Below are 15,205 nucleotides of genomic sequence, written 5' to 3'. Positions count from 1 at the left end.
CTTCAAACAGTGACACAGATGCACGCTCAGACACACACACACACACACACACACACACACACACACACACACACACACACACACACACACACACACACACACACACACACACACACACACAGGTTTGTAATATATTATTCATTGTTTTCCCATGTTCTATAATGATAAATATATACACACCTTCTTTTCCCTAAAATCCCCTTTTCTAGTTCCCCTCGAGGCGGTGGATGTGATTGCAAAAAAACATGGGATAGAATTAAGTCCCACTAGAAATGAATGAATTGCCTGCCGAGAAACAGAATCGCTGAAAATAAAATAAATAAATAAATACATAAATAACTAAATCAATCAATAAATCAATGAATAAATAAATAACCCTGTGATGGTTCGCCCTCTCTGCCCTGTTGTAGTACTGTATATCCCTCAGTCTGTCTCATTCTTTCTTTTTCCAGCAGCGTGTACATTCTCCTCTACAGGTCTACCCCCCCAACACACACCTAAGGTACTAATACTAATACAGTACACAGATATGTGATGTTTACCTATACAGTTACATACAGTATCTCCTTATCCCTCCTAATCAAGTATTTCCCTCGTCTGCTCTACAACTACCAGGGTTGGTTGTGATCAGGAACAGGGGAAAAAAATCTATCAAATCTAATCAAATGAATGGGAAAATGCTGAAAACACCTGACCGACTCCCTCGGCAGCCCTATGGTACGCTGTCACCCGTTAAGTCTCACCCCTGCACAAATCTTCACTCTCGCTAATCCCCCAAAACTGCCTCCTACTAACTGCACATCCCTCCACCCGCGTCCCCATCTCATCCCAGCCACTGACCTGCCCTTCTGGCATGCGTTGCAGAGCCAGGCGTGGTCCTTCTGGCTGTAGGTGCGGCAGGCTTTGCAGACGTTGTGCTGGCAGTCCAGGCAGCGGCGCCGGGGGTTGAGCAGCCAGGTGAAGGGCGAGCAGCAGCGGATGCAGCAGTGCTCGGTGAAGCGCTGCTGCCTGGAGAGGATGGAGCATCTGCTGCCTTCCTCCTCCAGCTCCCGCTTCATCTCACTGAGAGAGAGAGAGAGAGAGAGAGAGAGGCAGAGAGGGAGGGAGAGAGAGAGAGGCAGATAGGGAGGGAGAGAGAGAGGCAGAGAGGGAGGGAGGGAGGGAGAGAGAGAGGCAGAGAGGGAGGGAGAGAGAGGCAGAGAGGGAGGGAGAGAGAGAGAGAGGCAGAGAGGGAGGGAGGGAGAGAGAGAGAGGCAGAGAGGGAGGGAGGGAGAGAGAGAGAGGGAGAGAGTGAGAGGGAGGGAGAGGGAGAGAGAGAGGCAGAGAGGGAGGGAGAGTGAGAGAGAGAGGCACAGAGGGAGGGAGAGAGAGAGAGGCAGAGAGGGAGGGAGGGAGAGAGAGAGAGGCAGAGAGGGAGGGAGAGAGAGAGCGAGAGAGAGGGAGGGAGAGGGAGAGAGAGAGGCAGAGAGGGAGGGAGAGGGAGAGAGCGAGAGAGGCAGAGAGGGAGGGAGAGGGAGAGAGAGAGAGCGAGAGGGAGGGAGAGGGAGAGGCAGAGAGGGAGGGAGAGAGAGAGAGAGAGGGAGGGAGAGAGCGAGAGGCAGAGAGGGAGGCAGAGAGAGAGGGAGAGAGAGAGGGAGGGAGAGGCAGAGGGGAGAGAGCGAGAGGCAGAGAGAGAGGGAGGAGAGAGAGGGAGGGAGAGGCAGAGGGGAGAGAGAGAGGATTGGAGGGAGAGAGAGAGAGGCAGAGCTTGGTGAGCGTCTGGTCGAGAGGTGGAATGTGCAAAACGGCAGAGGACAGCGATGCGGAATAATTGGAGATGCTGTGACAAGTGAAAAATTTAAATGGGCGGGGCGGGGCAATAATAAAACCAGGAAGGGGGGGTAAACACTTCCCCACTCCCACACTCCCTCGCTTCCACTGATTCTCTGGAATGAACGTGATGCTGACATTTCAATTTGGGGGAAGCTGTCACTCCTCGTTTGCCAACATCAGTCAAAACACGACAACGAGCCTATAGGAGAGCACAGCCTGCACGTCCTCAACCGCTAATGACAAACCTCAGCGCCTCTGTTTATCACAGCATGGATCATGTTATGACCCTGATGAGGATGATGAGGATCACACATTGGCACAAGACTAAAGTTGAAGGTCACCGGCTGAGGAGATCTCCCTGTGGACGGACAGACAGACAGACAGACAGACAGACAGAGAGAGAGAGACAGACAGAGAGAGAGAGACAGACAGACAGACAGACAGACAGTAGGGCTACATAGCATTAATGATGAGCCTATGTGTTCATATTGGAGAGCAGTTATTACAGCCTAAAACTAGTGGGAGCACTTAGAGAATGGCACAGTCAGAACCTCACTAATCTGAACTTTGATTAACTATTACAGTAGGATTGCTGACTGACATACTGCTTATTTAAAAAGTGAAATGAACATGCATGGTCCACCCAGTAGAACCTGCTCCGTCAAATTTACACCTGAAATGCTTTGAAGCGTATCATCAGACGTTCCAACCACTGCTGCATACAACTAATTGTGTGTCACATACTACTGTATTATATCATATTGAATTCACACATAATTATATGCATATTATCGCCATTTAGTGAACTAGTGATGCTTGGATATTCAAGACCAGAGAGATAAATATGGACTGTTAATCACTGTTTTAACCAGTGAGGCAGCTTGGCCATCTGAGGCCACTGCTCAATATGCTCACATAAATGATGCACATGGCCTGTGACGCTTTGTGCTGACTAAGCAATACACCATATAGGCAGAGGCTACAATCAATGTCATGGTTTGCATTTATATCATATAGCAATCTGAGTGCATGCTGTTTCTGGGAAGGTGTGAGAAGTGAGTTGAGCTCATATGATCAGAGAGTAAATTATTCAAGCTCCCCACCCCCCCCCCCCCCACCCCCCATCCCCGCCCCACTCCTGTGGTTTTACACTACACACAGGTTACAGGCCACACTGCTTTCATTGATCCTGGAGGCATACACACACACACACGCACACGCAAGTACGGACGCATGCACGCACGTGCACACACACACACACACACACACACACACACACACACACACACACACACACACACACACACAGTATGTTTGTACACAGTGACACATGATGTAAAATATGACATGCACAAACATCCCCCACAGAAAAAAGTGTGCACAAGAATCTCTCCTCCCTCAACTAAATTCATATACAGCAAAGTCTAAAGCAGACAGATATTCTGAATTTATGTACAGTGTGTGTGTGTGTGTGTGTGTGTGTGTGTGTGTGTGTGTGTGTGTGTGACCGGCCAGTGCGCGCCTTGCAATCGATCATTTCCGTAAGTTAACTTACGGAAATGATCGATTGCAACGCGCGAGAGGCAGCAGAGGATCTGCTAGAAGAACATCGATGTTCTTCTAGCAGATCCTCTGCTGCCTCTCTGATTGGTTTTCATATGCACCATTAAGCAGGGATATTAACAAGATGAACAAACCATTTCATATACACATACAGTGTGGCGTGTTGTTATGTGCAGTGTGTTGGGGGAGGGGTAGACATACATGCATACCAGAGGAGGTTTTTCCAGTGAGGCATAGGAGGATGGTCCTCCTCTATTAGATTGGGGATTTTATATAAAAAAAAAAATATATTAAAAATATATATTTTTTATTTTTATTTTTATATTTTTCATTTTTCATATTTTTTTTTATAATAAAATATCAATCAAATGTGTTTTTTCTTATGTGCAGACGCTCATTTTTTCATTCATTATATAGCTCCATGCAGAAGAGTCACTCTGGCCCTGGTCCCAGCATGGGGGAGGGGATTAAAAAAACACCCGCCCTGTGAGCTTGATTTATTTGGTAATTTATCTAATGAAAAAATAAGATTGGTTGAAAAAGACTTGCAATTCACAGAAAACAGTGGAGTGATGTGTTTTCCAACGAATCAGATTGAGCTACAGTTACTGTAGGAGGGAGCTCTCCCTTAGCCCGTGAAACCAGGTGAAACCCTAATTGGTTGTTGTTTGATTGATAGATTGCTTGACATTGATTGACATTCTGTATTGTCCAATGCTGAATAGCCTACGTCTGAAAATCTTGTTGAATCCAGAGCTCTGGTTGAATCTAGCTCCGTTGTCAGTAGGAACTAGGAAATGATGACCACGCTGACAACCTGACACATTCATAGATAGATTTACAGACAGTAGTAGCACCTATACTTTCCCCTTTCCCTGTTTTTTATTATCAAACAGTAAGTTAGCTCACAAGCCGTTGCATGAGCGCCCGAACGCGATTTTCTGCAACAAGTTTAGAGACTGCAGCGGGGTACACGGAGGCTCCCGAGGTCGCAAACACTGGGATACTGCTGCAACCTCATCGGCTGCACGGCGCACCGACTACAGACAGCTGTGACAGCATTGGATATGCAAGTACCGGTAAGTCAATTAAATTTGAGTTATCCAGGTCTTCTACTAAATTCGGCGTCCACCAAGCAGCGCTATTATATTGTTTTATGCTGAATAGCCCGCCATTTCCTAATACAATGGCGAAACGCAACGAAACATGCAATTTGCATGTTTAATTGCATGTTGTTCCACCATGTTTCGTTCCGCGCTGCCAAATTCAATGGAATGAAACAAAACTTGTAGCCTATGTTGGACATAGTGAAGTGTTTTTGATTGATTTGTTCATCCATCAAACCTTTTACTGACCGACTAACTGTAGCCTTAATATCTTACTTTATTTTGAGGTGCAAACATTGCTCAGCCAGAAATTATTCCCACTTCAACTCTCTTTCTCCTGGGTGCACCTAACGTTAAAATGCACCAGAGGACATCCATCTTATTTGTCCTCAATCTGCATTGAAAATGTGTGAAAATTCACCTTCTTGCAACAGTTGTAGTCTAAGCTAGTGGTTTTCAAAGTGGGTTACCCAGCAAAAAGGGGGGATTAATCTATTTTCACTATAATTCCATCCATAAGTAACACAATCACAGAATGTACGACTATTTTGGTCATGGGTTTCATATAATGTCTGATAAAACATCTAGCAAAACTCTTATCAGATGGGGGACCCTGGAACAAAATCTTATCTATATGGGGGTGCGTGGTGTAATTTGTGTTACTGTAGTTTAGGGCTCCTTAACATGAGCAAGTTCAATAAACACTGGCCTGGGCTACATCTTCTGCCATAAAAGTTATTGCAGTTGAGGAATCTGTCAAGCCAGCACCCAAGTTTTAGGATTGTGTGATTGAATTAAACTGAAATTAAGTTTGATGTTGCCTGTTACAGTGTAGATGGTAAAGCGGTCTGTAGCCTAATCATTTCTATTGATCTGGTTTCCTTGAAGGAGAGTGCTGCTGCTATTGAGGGGGTGAGGCAGCATCAGGTCGCGGCCGGGGAGCGCATAGACCACTCTGCTCACACAGGACAAGATGGGCTGCACAACATGGCAGCTGCTCAGGTGAGTCAAAGCTCCCAAATTGTTTGCCATCAGAACTAGAGCCCCCGGATCCCATATGTGTGCCATGCATTATTAACCCCAATTATTGATTACATTTTTTAAAAACAAATTATTAAGTAATGATGACATCAGCTCTATTTAACAAGGAGTTTATTTCACAGGATTAATAAGGCTTTACATTTATGACATTTTCAAACCAAAACTTTATTATACAGTAAACCACATTGATGTGTGGAAGCACTAGTGTCGTTAAGTGGCCTGTTACAGTGTAGATGGTAAAGCAGTCTGTAGCCTAATCATTTCTATTGATCTTGTTTCTTTGAAGGAGAGGCATGGACGCAGACACAGAGAGTGGGATGGCGAAGAAAACCTTGTGGATTTTGTGTTGTCACAGCCTTTCTACAGTTTGGATCATGCAACAAAGTTGAGGATCAAGACTGCAGGGCGACCAACTCCACAGATAACTATGAAAAAAACAACCATGATCTGCGGTCAGCAGAAAGAGACCAAGCTGAATATGGTCTGGTATGAGAGATATTCTATAAATGTGTCTGAGCTTAGATTTTGGATATCATAATACCATGATATAACGGCAGAAGTGTTGTCTTTTCCTGGGTTTAAAAGCTGCATTATTACAGTAGTAAAGTGATGTACAATTGTGATGTAATTTTCTGACTGTTCTATTATTTGCTTTTACCCACTTAGTCATTATGTCCACATTACTGATGATTATTGATCAAAAATCTCATTGTGTAAAAAATATTTTCTGAAAGCACCAATATTGTTCTCCCAGGCCTATAGTAAAGACATCAGGCTTAGTGGTGTTAGATTGTCAATCCCGTAGCAGAAAGATCACAGGTTTGATTCTTTCACCAGCTATGTATTCCACTGACTTGTCTTTGACTCAGACACTGAACCCTGACTGCTCACTCACTTTCCGTCAGTCTCTGGATGAGAGTTTGTTTTGTATGTTGTTAAAACTGCAAATAAAATATATATAAAAAAATGAAAGTGGAGTAATCCTAATGCTAATTTAAAATGAGATATTCCTTTAAATCTGTCTTCAAACTGCAAAAGAGAAAAAAAAAACACCCAAATTTTTTTCGGCGGCGACCTTTGGTCGCCGCCGAAAAGGGGCGGCGCCCTTTGGGCGCCGCACTGCCGTCCTCCCCTGTTCCCAAGCTCACCAGCCGCCACTGATGCATACATATTACTGACACACACACACACACACACACACACACACACACACACACACACACACACACACACACACACACACACACACACACACACACACACACACACACACACACACACACACACACACAGATGAGCAGCTCACCCTCTCTCAAATTAAAACAATCTCTCTCACCAATTCACCTTATGTAGCCACGCCCATTTGACCTGGTTGTGTGGCCGTATCAAAACTTCCGGCTGAAAATAATAATAAAATAAAATAAAAAATGGCTGCGTTGCTCCAATATCATCTAACTCTGAATTAACTAATAATTTAGCCAATTGTATGTAACATACCAAATAAAAGCAAACGGCAATGTCTAAGAATGCAACGCCATGTAACTGGCTCATTAAGTCTCGCATTCCAGGGAATTACGTTAACGTCTGCGGGTCTTATTGACGTAAGTGGCTCGCGCTGCCTCGGAGGAGAGACAACTATCTGAAGCTTTCTTTGTTGGAGTCCAGGTATGTTTTACAAGAAAGTGCTCGTCATTGTCGACGATAACGTTATCTGACCTGGCTAACAGTGGATACTCTGCTTGCTTGCTGTGTACCGGCTCAAAGTAGTAGGCTACATTCTTTATTTTACCCCTGCACTGTTCCCTCCAAAAACAACTCTTTTATTTTGCGCCGTGACCGCCGGAAGTGTTAAAAGGACCCGGAAGAATTTGGCCCACTGTAAGGTCTGAACATGAGGGCCGTTTCTCAATAAGCGTTCTTGTGTGTTCTTGCGTTCTTGTGTCCTTGTGAAACGTCATCAGTCGCAGCCCAAGTACTGTTCCAATACAAAGTTCACATTTCGCCAAGAACGCTTAAAATTCCCGGATGTTCTCGACACGCCCACTTTACCGAGGATGCTCTGGTTGGTGACTTGTGTCAACTTGGCAAGGCAGATATCCCAGCATGCATTTCGGCATAAGCAGAGGCAGAACGCAGCAGAGAAGACGCCATAAGCTCCGGAAAGTTTTTTTACAATTTAAAGTTTTATTTCATCACTAAATTCATTTCTGATGACTTTTGATGCCTACAAGCAGGGTAGTAGGTTTCAATAAGTGCCACTTTACGAACATTTATGGCGAAAAATGGCAAAAAGTTCCAGAGCACAATTGGCTGCATCTACATCAGCTGAGCTTTTTATTTGTGTAGTACTGCAGGCGGCCTCTGCGCTGGTATTGCGCAATACCCTCAAGAACGCATCGTCTCAAACTGCCAACAGCATCATGTGTGCTTGTGACCTAGCAAGTTCATTCTTCCAAGAACGACTAGCAAGAACGTTCTCCCCAAGAACACAAGAACAAGAATGCATTCTTGGTATTGAGAAACGGCCAAGGTGAATAGAGAGGCAAAGTGGAACGTCACTTCCTGCTTCAGCACTGTACCAGAGATTTTCATCCACCATTTATTTTCCCATATACATTTCGTAAAAGCTTATAAAATAGTTGTACTTTGTTGAACCAAACGGTTCAGCTAACGCTATAATCGGGAGAGACCATAGAACATTTCACTCAGACCAAAACTTAAAAAAACAACATTGAAAAAATATTGTTTAAACCTGCATTTTTTTTAAATGTTTTGGTCCCAGTAAAATGTTATGCAATCTCTCCTGTTTCTAAATATATCTGTACCGTGTGGTTTGAACCAGTAAAACTATTTTTATAAGGATTTCAGGAAAATAAATGGCGGATGAAATCTCTGGTACAGTGCTGAAGCAGGAAATGCAACATCTGCTCAAAAAAAGACCCAAAACATACAGTAGAGTATAAACACAACAACCAAAACGGAAATTAAAATCGAAGTCAGCCAAATACGTTGCAGCATGAGACATTGAAATCACTTCACTATATCTCCAAGATGCCACTGCACAGAAATCATTTCCTTCCCTCCTGATTAGGATCAGCATCATGCATTTCTCCCTGTCTGTGAGGGGGTGTGTTTGATGAACAGCCCAGTTGGCTGATAGCTAGCTCAGTATGGCCATTTGAATAGATGAGTAGGCGAATGTACTGTACACATTTACCCAAGGACTGGCAACCCCTCGCATTAACTCACATCTCTGGTAATAAGGTGTGAGAAATACAGTCCCCCAGTGACGCTCTGTCTACCCCCCTCCCCCCCCCCCACCCCCCACCCCCCACCACCACCACCACCACCGGGCACAAATGACCGAATGAATGAATGAATGAACAATATGGTAGGGGCGATGGACGACGATGTCGGGCACAGCCTATGGTCTCAGCCCCCACCATCGTAACATCATGGGAGCTGCCCTGGATGGGCAGCTCCCATAAGCTCTGGAAGTCTCTCCCCCCGGACATTAGAGAATCAGAGTCCCTCACAGTATTCCAAGCCTGCCTCAAGACCCATCTCTTCTCCTCTGCCTTCTCTTAAGGTCCCCCTGCCTATCCCTGTGTGTCTGTGTCGTGTTTGTACATTGTCTGTTGCACCTTCGTCGCCCCAGCCCTTTTAGTGTTTAGTGTAAAGGGTCTTTGAGTCCTTGAAAAGTGCTATATAAATCCCATATTTATGATTTATTATTATATTATGATGTCTAGTATAAGAGCCGTGTGCGGCGCGCATTGCGTAAATGTCTGGCGCACCACGGGGAAAAGCAAGCAGCAACGTATTTGCTAGGGCTGACCCAGCTTCAATCGTTGCCATGGTAATCGACGCTGTAGTTTCGTGAGACAGTCTCTAGTTTTCTGGCTGGGCAGGGTCCTTCGGGCCGACACTGTTTTTAGCACGGGGAACTCACCGGCATGCACCTTGCGCACAAACATGCATGCAGCAGCAGCAGGAAGCAGCTTGTGTTGTAAACATGAAATGAACATACACTTCTTTCCTAATTTCAACACAGTGTGAGTAATGTTACACAGCTCGCCAAGCTGGCCCTGCAGCTCGGCCGCTGCGCGGCCTTGCCCGCACCCCTGTGTGGCCAATGAGACCAGCATCACTGATGGATTTCATCAGTGGGATTTCTGACATCACTGATGATGTCACAGTGGGATTTATGACATCACTGATGATGTCACAGTGGGATTTATGACATCACTGGGATTTATGACATCACCGATGATGTCACAGTGGGACAGAGAAACAGAGAAACAAACAAAAAGACAGAGCCCTAGCTCCCATTTATATACTGATGATGATGATGATGATGGTGTGGCAATGATCAACGGTGACCCATGCAGTGGCCGCATTTCACCACTTTCAGACCCCTAATCAGTTATTTCTCATACAGTACGTGGTAAGTGGCAGCACAGACAATCAACTTGACCACAAACTTGGCAACATTCAATGACATATAGTGAACTGAGGACTGAGGTGAAATGCAGACAAAGGTCTTGAAGCTCTTCTTTGCATCTGAAATACACCAAGAGAATTAGCTATGACCAAGTTTGAGGCTGAATTCCAGAGAAAGATGGCCATTCCTACTGTGCGAATCATGAAAATAGCAACAACATATTGGATGAGACTAGCATAAGCTTATGCTATGCTCTGATACAGCATATATAAATATGGGGTAAGCCCTGCTGTGATGGAATGTAACATGTTCATAAGATGAATTATAGGCGCTTTGCTCCTGGCTGCATAACATTAACGTCAGTATGATGTAGGGCAGCTGGCTCTGGACCAGTTCAAAGCTAAAGAAAGTTCTATGGCCGCTGGAAGTTTAGAAAAGTCAAAGTCCTGCAGGATATTAAAAAAACATTGATTATGGAAATGAGTGTCTGCAGTGAGCTGGTCATGGGTACAGTGGGTGTGAGAGAGGGGCAGGGCCGGTTCCAGAACAAGATGACTAGGGATGCATCCTAGATAGGAAGGGGTGCAGATGCCCGGCCAAAGGCCGGGCCCACTCGGGCGGCCAGCCAAAATTTGAGATGTTATTTGACTAAAAATAATGCATTTTACCAACATTTCAAGTAGAATGATACCACCCAAGCAAGCATATTTCAAGTGTTTCAAGTGCTTTACTGAAATATTTGGACCATAGATAATACAATTATCTCAACCTTAAAAGGTTACATATAGGTGCCAAAAAGCCATAAATTCACATCAAAGAACAAAGAAAAACAACAATTATAATTCAAGTTTAAACAGTAAGTGTGCAGCTGCAGCATTTATTCTTTTTTTTTTTTTTTTTTTTTAACTTTTCAACTGAGCATCCAGACAATTAAAATAAGGGTGCAATGCATGCTTTTGCACCCCCGTAGAACCGGGCCTGGAGAGGGGCACAGCACACACAGCACAGGTTGAGCTGGTTATGGGTACAGTGGGTGTGAGAGAGGGACTCTTTTCCTCCTCTCTAGCTTCCCCCCCCCCCACTCCATCTGCCCGTCTCTCTCTCTCTCTCCCCACTCTGTCTGCCTGTGTCTCTCTCTCTCTCTCCCCACTCCGTCTGTCTCTCTCCCTCTCTCTCTCTCTGGCTCACATACAGGTTTAAGCTTAAAGGGCCCATATTTTGCTAATATAATGTATTATTATTTTATTGTTGGCCTCCAGTAGAGTAACTTATTGCATCATTCATAGTTGAAAAAACTCATTGTTTATCTTGTACTGGCTCTCACTGCCCCCTTCAGTTCAGGCTCTGTCTGAAACGCTCTGTTTTAGGTCCTGTCCCTGAACCCCCACCCTCCGGAAAATACTCCAGGAGGGCAGCGCGAGGAGTTTTTGTGTTTGGCCGCGGTACGTGATGCCCTGCTCGGCCAGCCGCCGAAGGAAATGTCCTGGCACAGCCCGGGCCGAGCGGAGCTGTAGATAGCTAGGGGGATGTTGATATATCAATTGATAGCCTTGCTTGTTACGCCCAAGTCACGTTTGTTATCGATGGTCAAATTCGTTTTGACAATCCCTTGCTCGTTTATATAATTGTTTTACAGCTCCCCACCCTGCCCGGGGAGCTTCACACTATTGTCGTCACATTCAAGCCACAACACAACAGCTAATGTAGCTAGTTAGCTAACTTACCAAATGCTTGTGACTATAGTGTGCCTCTCCTAGCAAAGGCTACACAGACCAAACCAAAATGAGGACTTGGAGGTCAGCAAGTTGGACTAATGTTACAAGTTCTGAAAACGTGTGCCTTCGTCATTCATCGGTTGTTCATGTCTATGAAAGGCAGCTGTGCTGCTAGGCTAATAGCAAGTGCTAACGTTACCCAGCCGGCGGTAAATAACGTTAGCGCTTCCGCTGCTAGGTACAACCGATGCTGGAATGACGATGCTGGAATGAGAATGAGATATTTTCAGAACTTACCACTTCAGTCCTACATCCTGGCTCACTTCCAAGTCGTCTCCTTGTTTTTGCGGTCTGAAATCCGTTATTCCATGAGACTACTGTTGTAGACATGCAGAAGAGTAGAGTGCACGCACATCCGAGATTATTTCAACAGGTGCTGGAAAAAATACGTGTATAGAAAAAGAAAAGGAAATCCCCACACTGTTTTTTAAGCTCCCACGGTGAGTTTTTTAATTACAAAAAAGCAACCTTTCGACCCTCACCCGTGAGGGTCGAAACGTGCCATGGGGGTAACATTAAAACACTTTCACCTATTTATTTGAAGCTTAGCCCATGTTTAATATGACCATCCAAGATTGTAACAACATATATATGATACAAAATTAAGAAATGCATAATATGGCCCCTTTAAGGTTCCGAGCAGTGAGGTTAGGTTTGTAATATTTTTTGGGGGGTGAAAGGTATCTGGAGGCGGCGGCTGTGCGGCCAGGAAGCAAAAACCATTGCAGTCTTTTTAAATGATGGATCTGCCTCTCAGCAGCTGTATTGTTGTCTCAGAATGGACTGCTTCCAACACACACTGAAGTAAGGGTTAATGCACGACGAGGTGTCCATTATCACTTTTAAAGGGACGACGCGGAGGCGTGAACCGCCTGAGGCAAAGCCGAGGATGGTTGCCTCCGCGAAGTCCCTTAAAAATTGATAATGAACACCTCGAAGTGCATTAACCCGCTTATACCATGGTCACTTGCCAAAGAAACAAAACAAGACCATTCATTTATATTTCCATGCATTTTGCAATCAAAATCTAGTTTTCATAACTTTGAGTTGAGAACCGGCGAGACAAAACAGATCCCCTCGAGATTAGGCTATCATTGGATAAAATGGCTGCTTAGTTTCTACACCTGGCACAATTCTAGAATCAAGCTAACTAATAATTTGGCCAATTGTTGCTCGTGCGGCCTCGTGGGATAACAGCTTATCAGCGGGATATATTCCACAACACCACGCAGCTCGAGTGCTATATTGCTTTTATAAAACGGTTTCCAAGTATAATAATATAATAATAATAATACTATAAGTCCGACTGGCATGGTATTCTGATAGAGTCAGTTGAAACACTACTGTAAGGCGGGACCGCAAGAACGTGCGGGTGATTTGATTGGATCGTTCTGGAGACTGAAGTTGACATTGGCCAATCCTGGCGCTTGCTGAGAAGCTGAGAGCTTTCTGGAAAGCCGACAGGCAGCTTGAGCGCAGCGCTGCATTCTCAGCGCTTGCTGAGAAGCTGAGTGCTTTCTGCAAAGCCCGACACCAACTAACGTTACGGGGTTAAATGCGGGGTTAACAGCCTTTTTTTTGCAAAGAAGACATTAGCCCGCATTTATTCTTGTACAAAACATAATTTTCTGCGAAGTATTAGTAAAGTTATAAGCGAAGATCGATTCACAAGGATCTGACAGCTGTCTCCGCCATTTGTTTTTTTTGAGGTAACCAAAGGCTTTTAGTAAGAGAGTTGCCATGGCAACCAATAACCCATGGCCATGGGTTATTGGACTCGGTTACTGGATTTATACAATGGCTGTGAACCAATCAGATTGCTTGATTTGAGAGAGCCGTTTTATAATATGTGATATTCAATGAAACTCAGTGTGAATTAGTCTAGGTGCAATGTAATTACTATTGTTGTGACCAAGACTATGTTGTAATTACTATAGTAGTTATAGTAATTGACACATTTTAATGTGTTTATTTCATTTGACAAAATATGAGATTGTATGAGTGTATATTTATTATTTTACAAATCAAAACAATGTTAGAAGAACAGTCTTTCTTCTATATGAACTTAAAGTATCCCACCATAATATCTGACCCACCATAAATAATTTAGTTTGCATATTAACATTTTAATAGCGCTTCTGGAGATGCACACATACAATCCTTTCCACTTATTGACTTTACAATTACATACAGTAAACAAAACACACATATTGCTGTTGGAGATATAACACTTCCACCTGACGACCATTGAAACAGCGCAAAATAAAACATGATTTATTTGTGGTACAATTTGTTAATTCTATATAAAAACAAATAAATATATAACCTGCAGGAAACACTGCTGTCCCCGTTATACTACTGGAATAACTAAATTCATACCTTAAGACTGCAACTACAGAACAACAGCTTCAGTATGTTTTATAGCAGTCTACGAACTATAGCCTCAGCCTTAGGGCAATCAGCCTTAGAGCAATTAGGGCAATTAATCTGCCCTAATTCTAATTGGCTTTGTCAGGTCACCTGCACAGGTGCTGTTTACACCCTCTGAAAGTTTCAGCCCGATTGCACGTAAAACAGCATAGCTGTGGCCGGTAATTATATAGAGTAAAAGCAGTTTAAAATGGTTTCATTAAAATCCCAGATATCCACCACTGGCAACATCTCTGAGAAACTATCTGTTATAAAACCTTTAATTACTTTATGTAAATAATGACTTCTGTCATTACTCAAGTCATTAGCTATTTTATGTCCTTGGCTTAAAAGAGTGTCATTAGTGAGAATGCAATTATCTGTATTTTTGTAGCATTGAGTAATGACTTTGATGATGAGAATCGTAATATGCAAAGAACTTGATTCTAATGGTATTTTGAAATCAAACCTTTCATTGCTAAATGAGATTACTAAATGATACAGCATAGCTTCGGATTTCTTAATGCGCCGTACAGCCACGTTTCCTGACTACAGAGGGCATCGCCATCCAATTCCATGGAGGAACGGAACTGAATTATTGAGCAAATAGCAAAAGACTATTAAAATGTAATGGAATCACCCACACAGGGTGTTGCTATAGAGTTAATTTACACTGCACATAGATTATTTATCATGCTAGCTACATGTACACAAGCTCACACACAAGCTCTCTCTCTCTCTGACACACACACACACACACACACACACACACACACACTACAGGCTGGTGCATAATGGAAATACCTTTGCTGCCAATTCTACAATCAAGAGGAAAGAGAGACATTGAGAGATCACATACATTAGTGAGAGATGAATGTTTTAATGTTATGGGGTTAGTATTCACCTTATGTAGAAGATGTATAGTCTGGCTTGAGAGGCTAACAGGAAGTGTAAACACAATTGGAAGTTCTGATTGTTTACACTTCCTGTGACTCTTAAATCTAGTCTAGACTCATAATGTGAGTCAAACTAGCAGGTGAGTCAGACTAGTTTGA

General features: G+C 43.7%; 1 protein-coding gene across 1 annotated transcript in view; it reads right to left on the bottom strand.

Annotated features, from left to right (window-relative positions):
• The window catches only part of myripb (myosin VIIA and Rab interacting protein b), a gene marked incomplete at both ends in the record, with an annotated part of 348,564 nt that overhangs the window by 191,344 nt on the left and 142,015 nt on the right, over positions 1–15,205 (bottom strand). Inside the window, one exon of the mRNA XM_083663019.1 lies at positions 841–1,062. Within this exon, the coding sequence (XP_083519145.1) occupies positions 841–1,062 (222 nt within the window). The remainder of the gene's footprint in view (positions 1–840; positions 1,063–15,205) is intronic.

The sequence above is a fragment of the Poromitra crassiceps genome (assembly GCF_964638095.1).
Source record: "Poromitra crassiceps genome assembly, chromosome: 2".
NCBI classification, from domain to species: Eukaryota; Metazoa; Chordata; class Actinopteri; order Beryciformes; family Melamphaidae; genus Poromitra; species Poromitra crassiceps.
The sequence above is the reverse complement of the archived record's forward strand: the minus strand, read 5'-3'. Positions and strand labels throughout refer to the sequence as shown.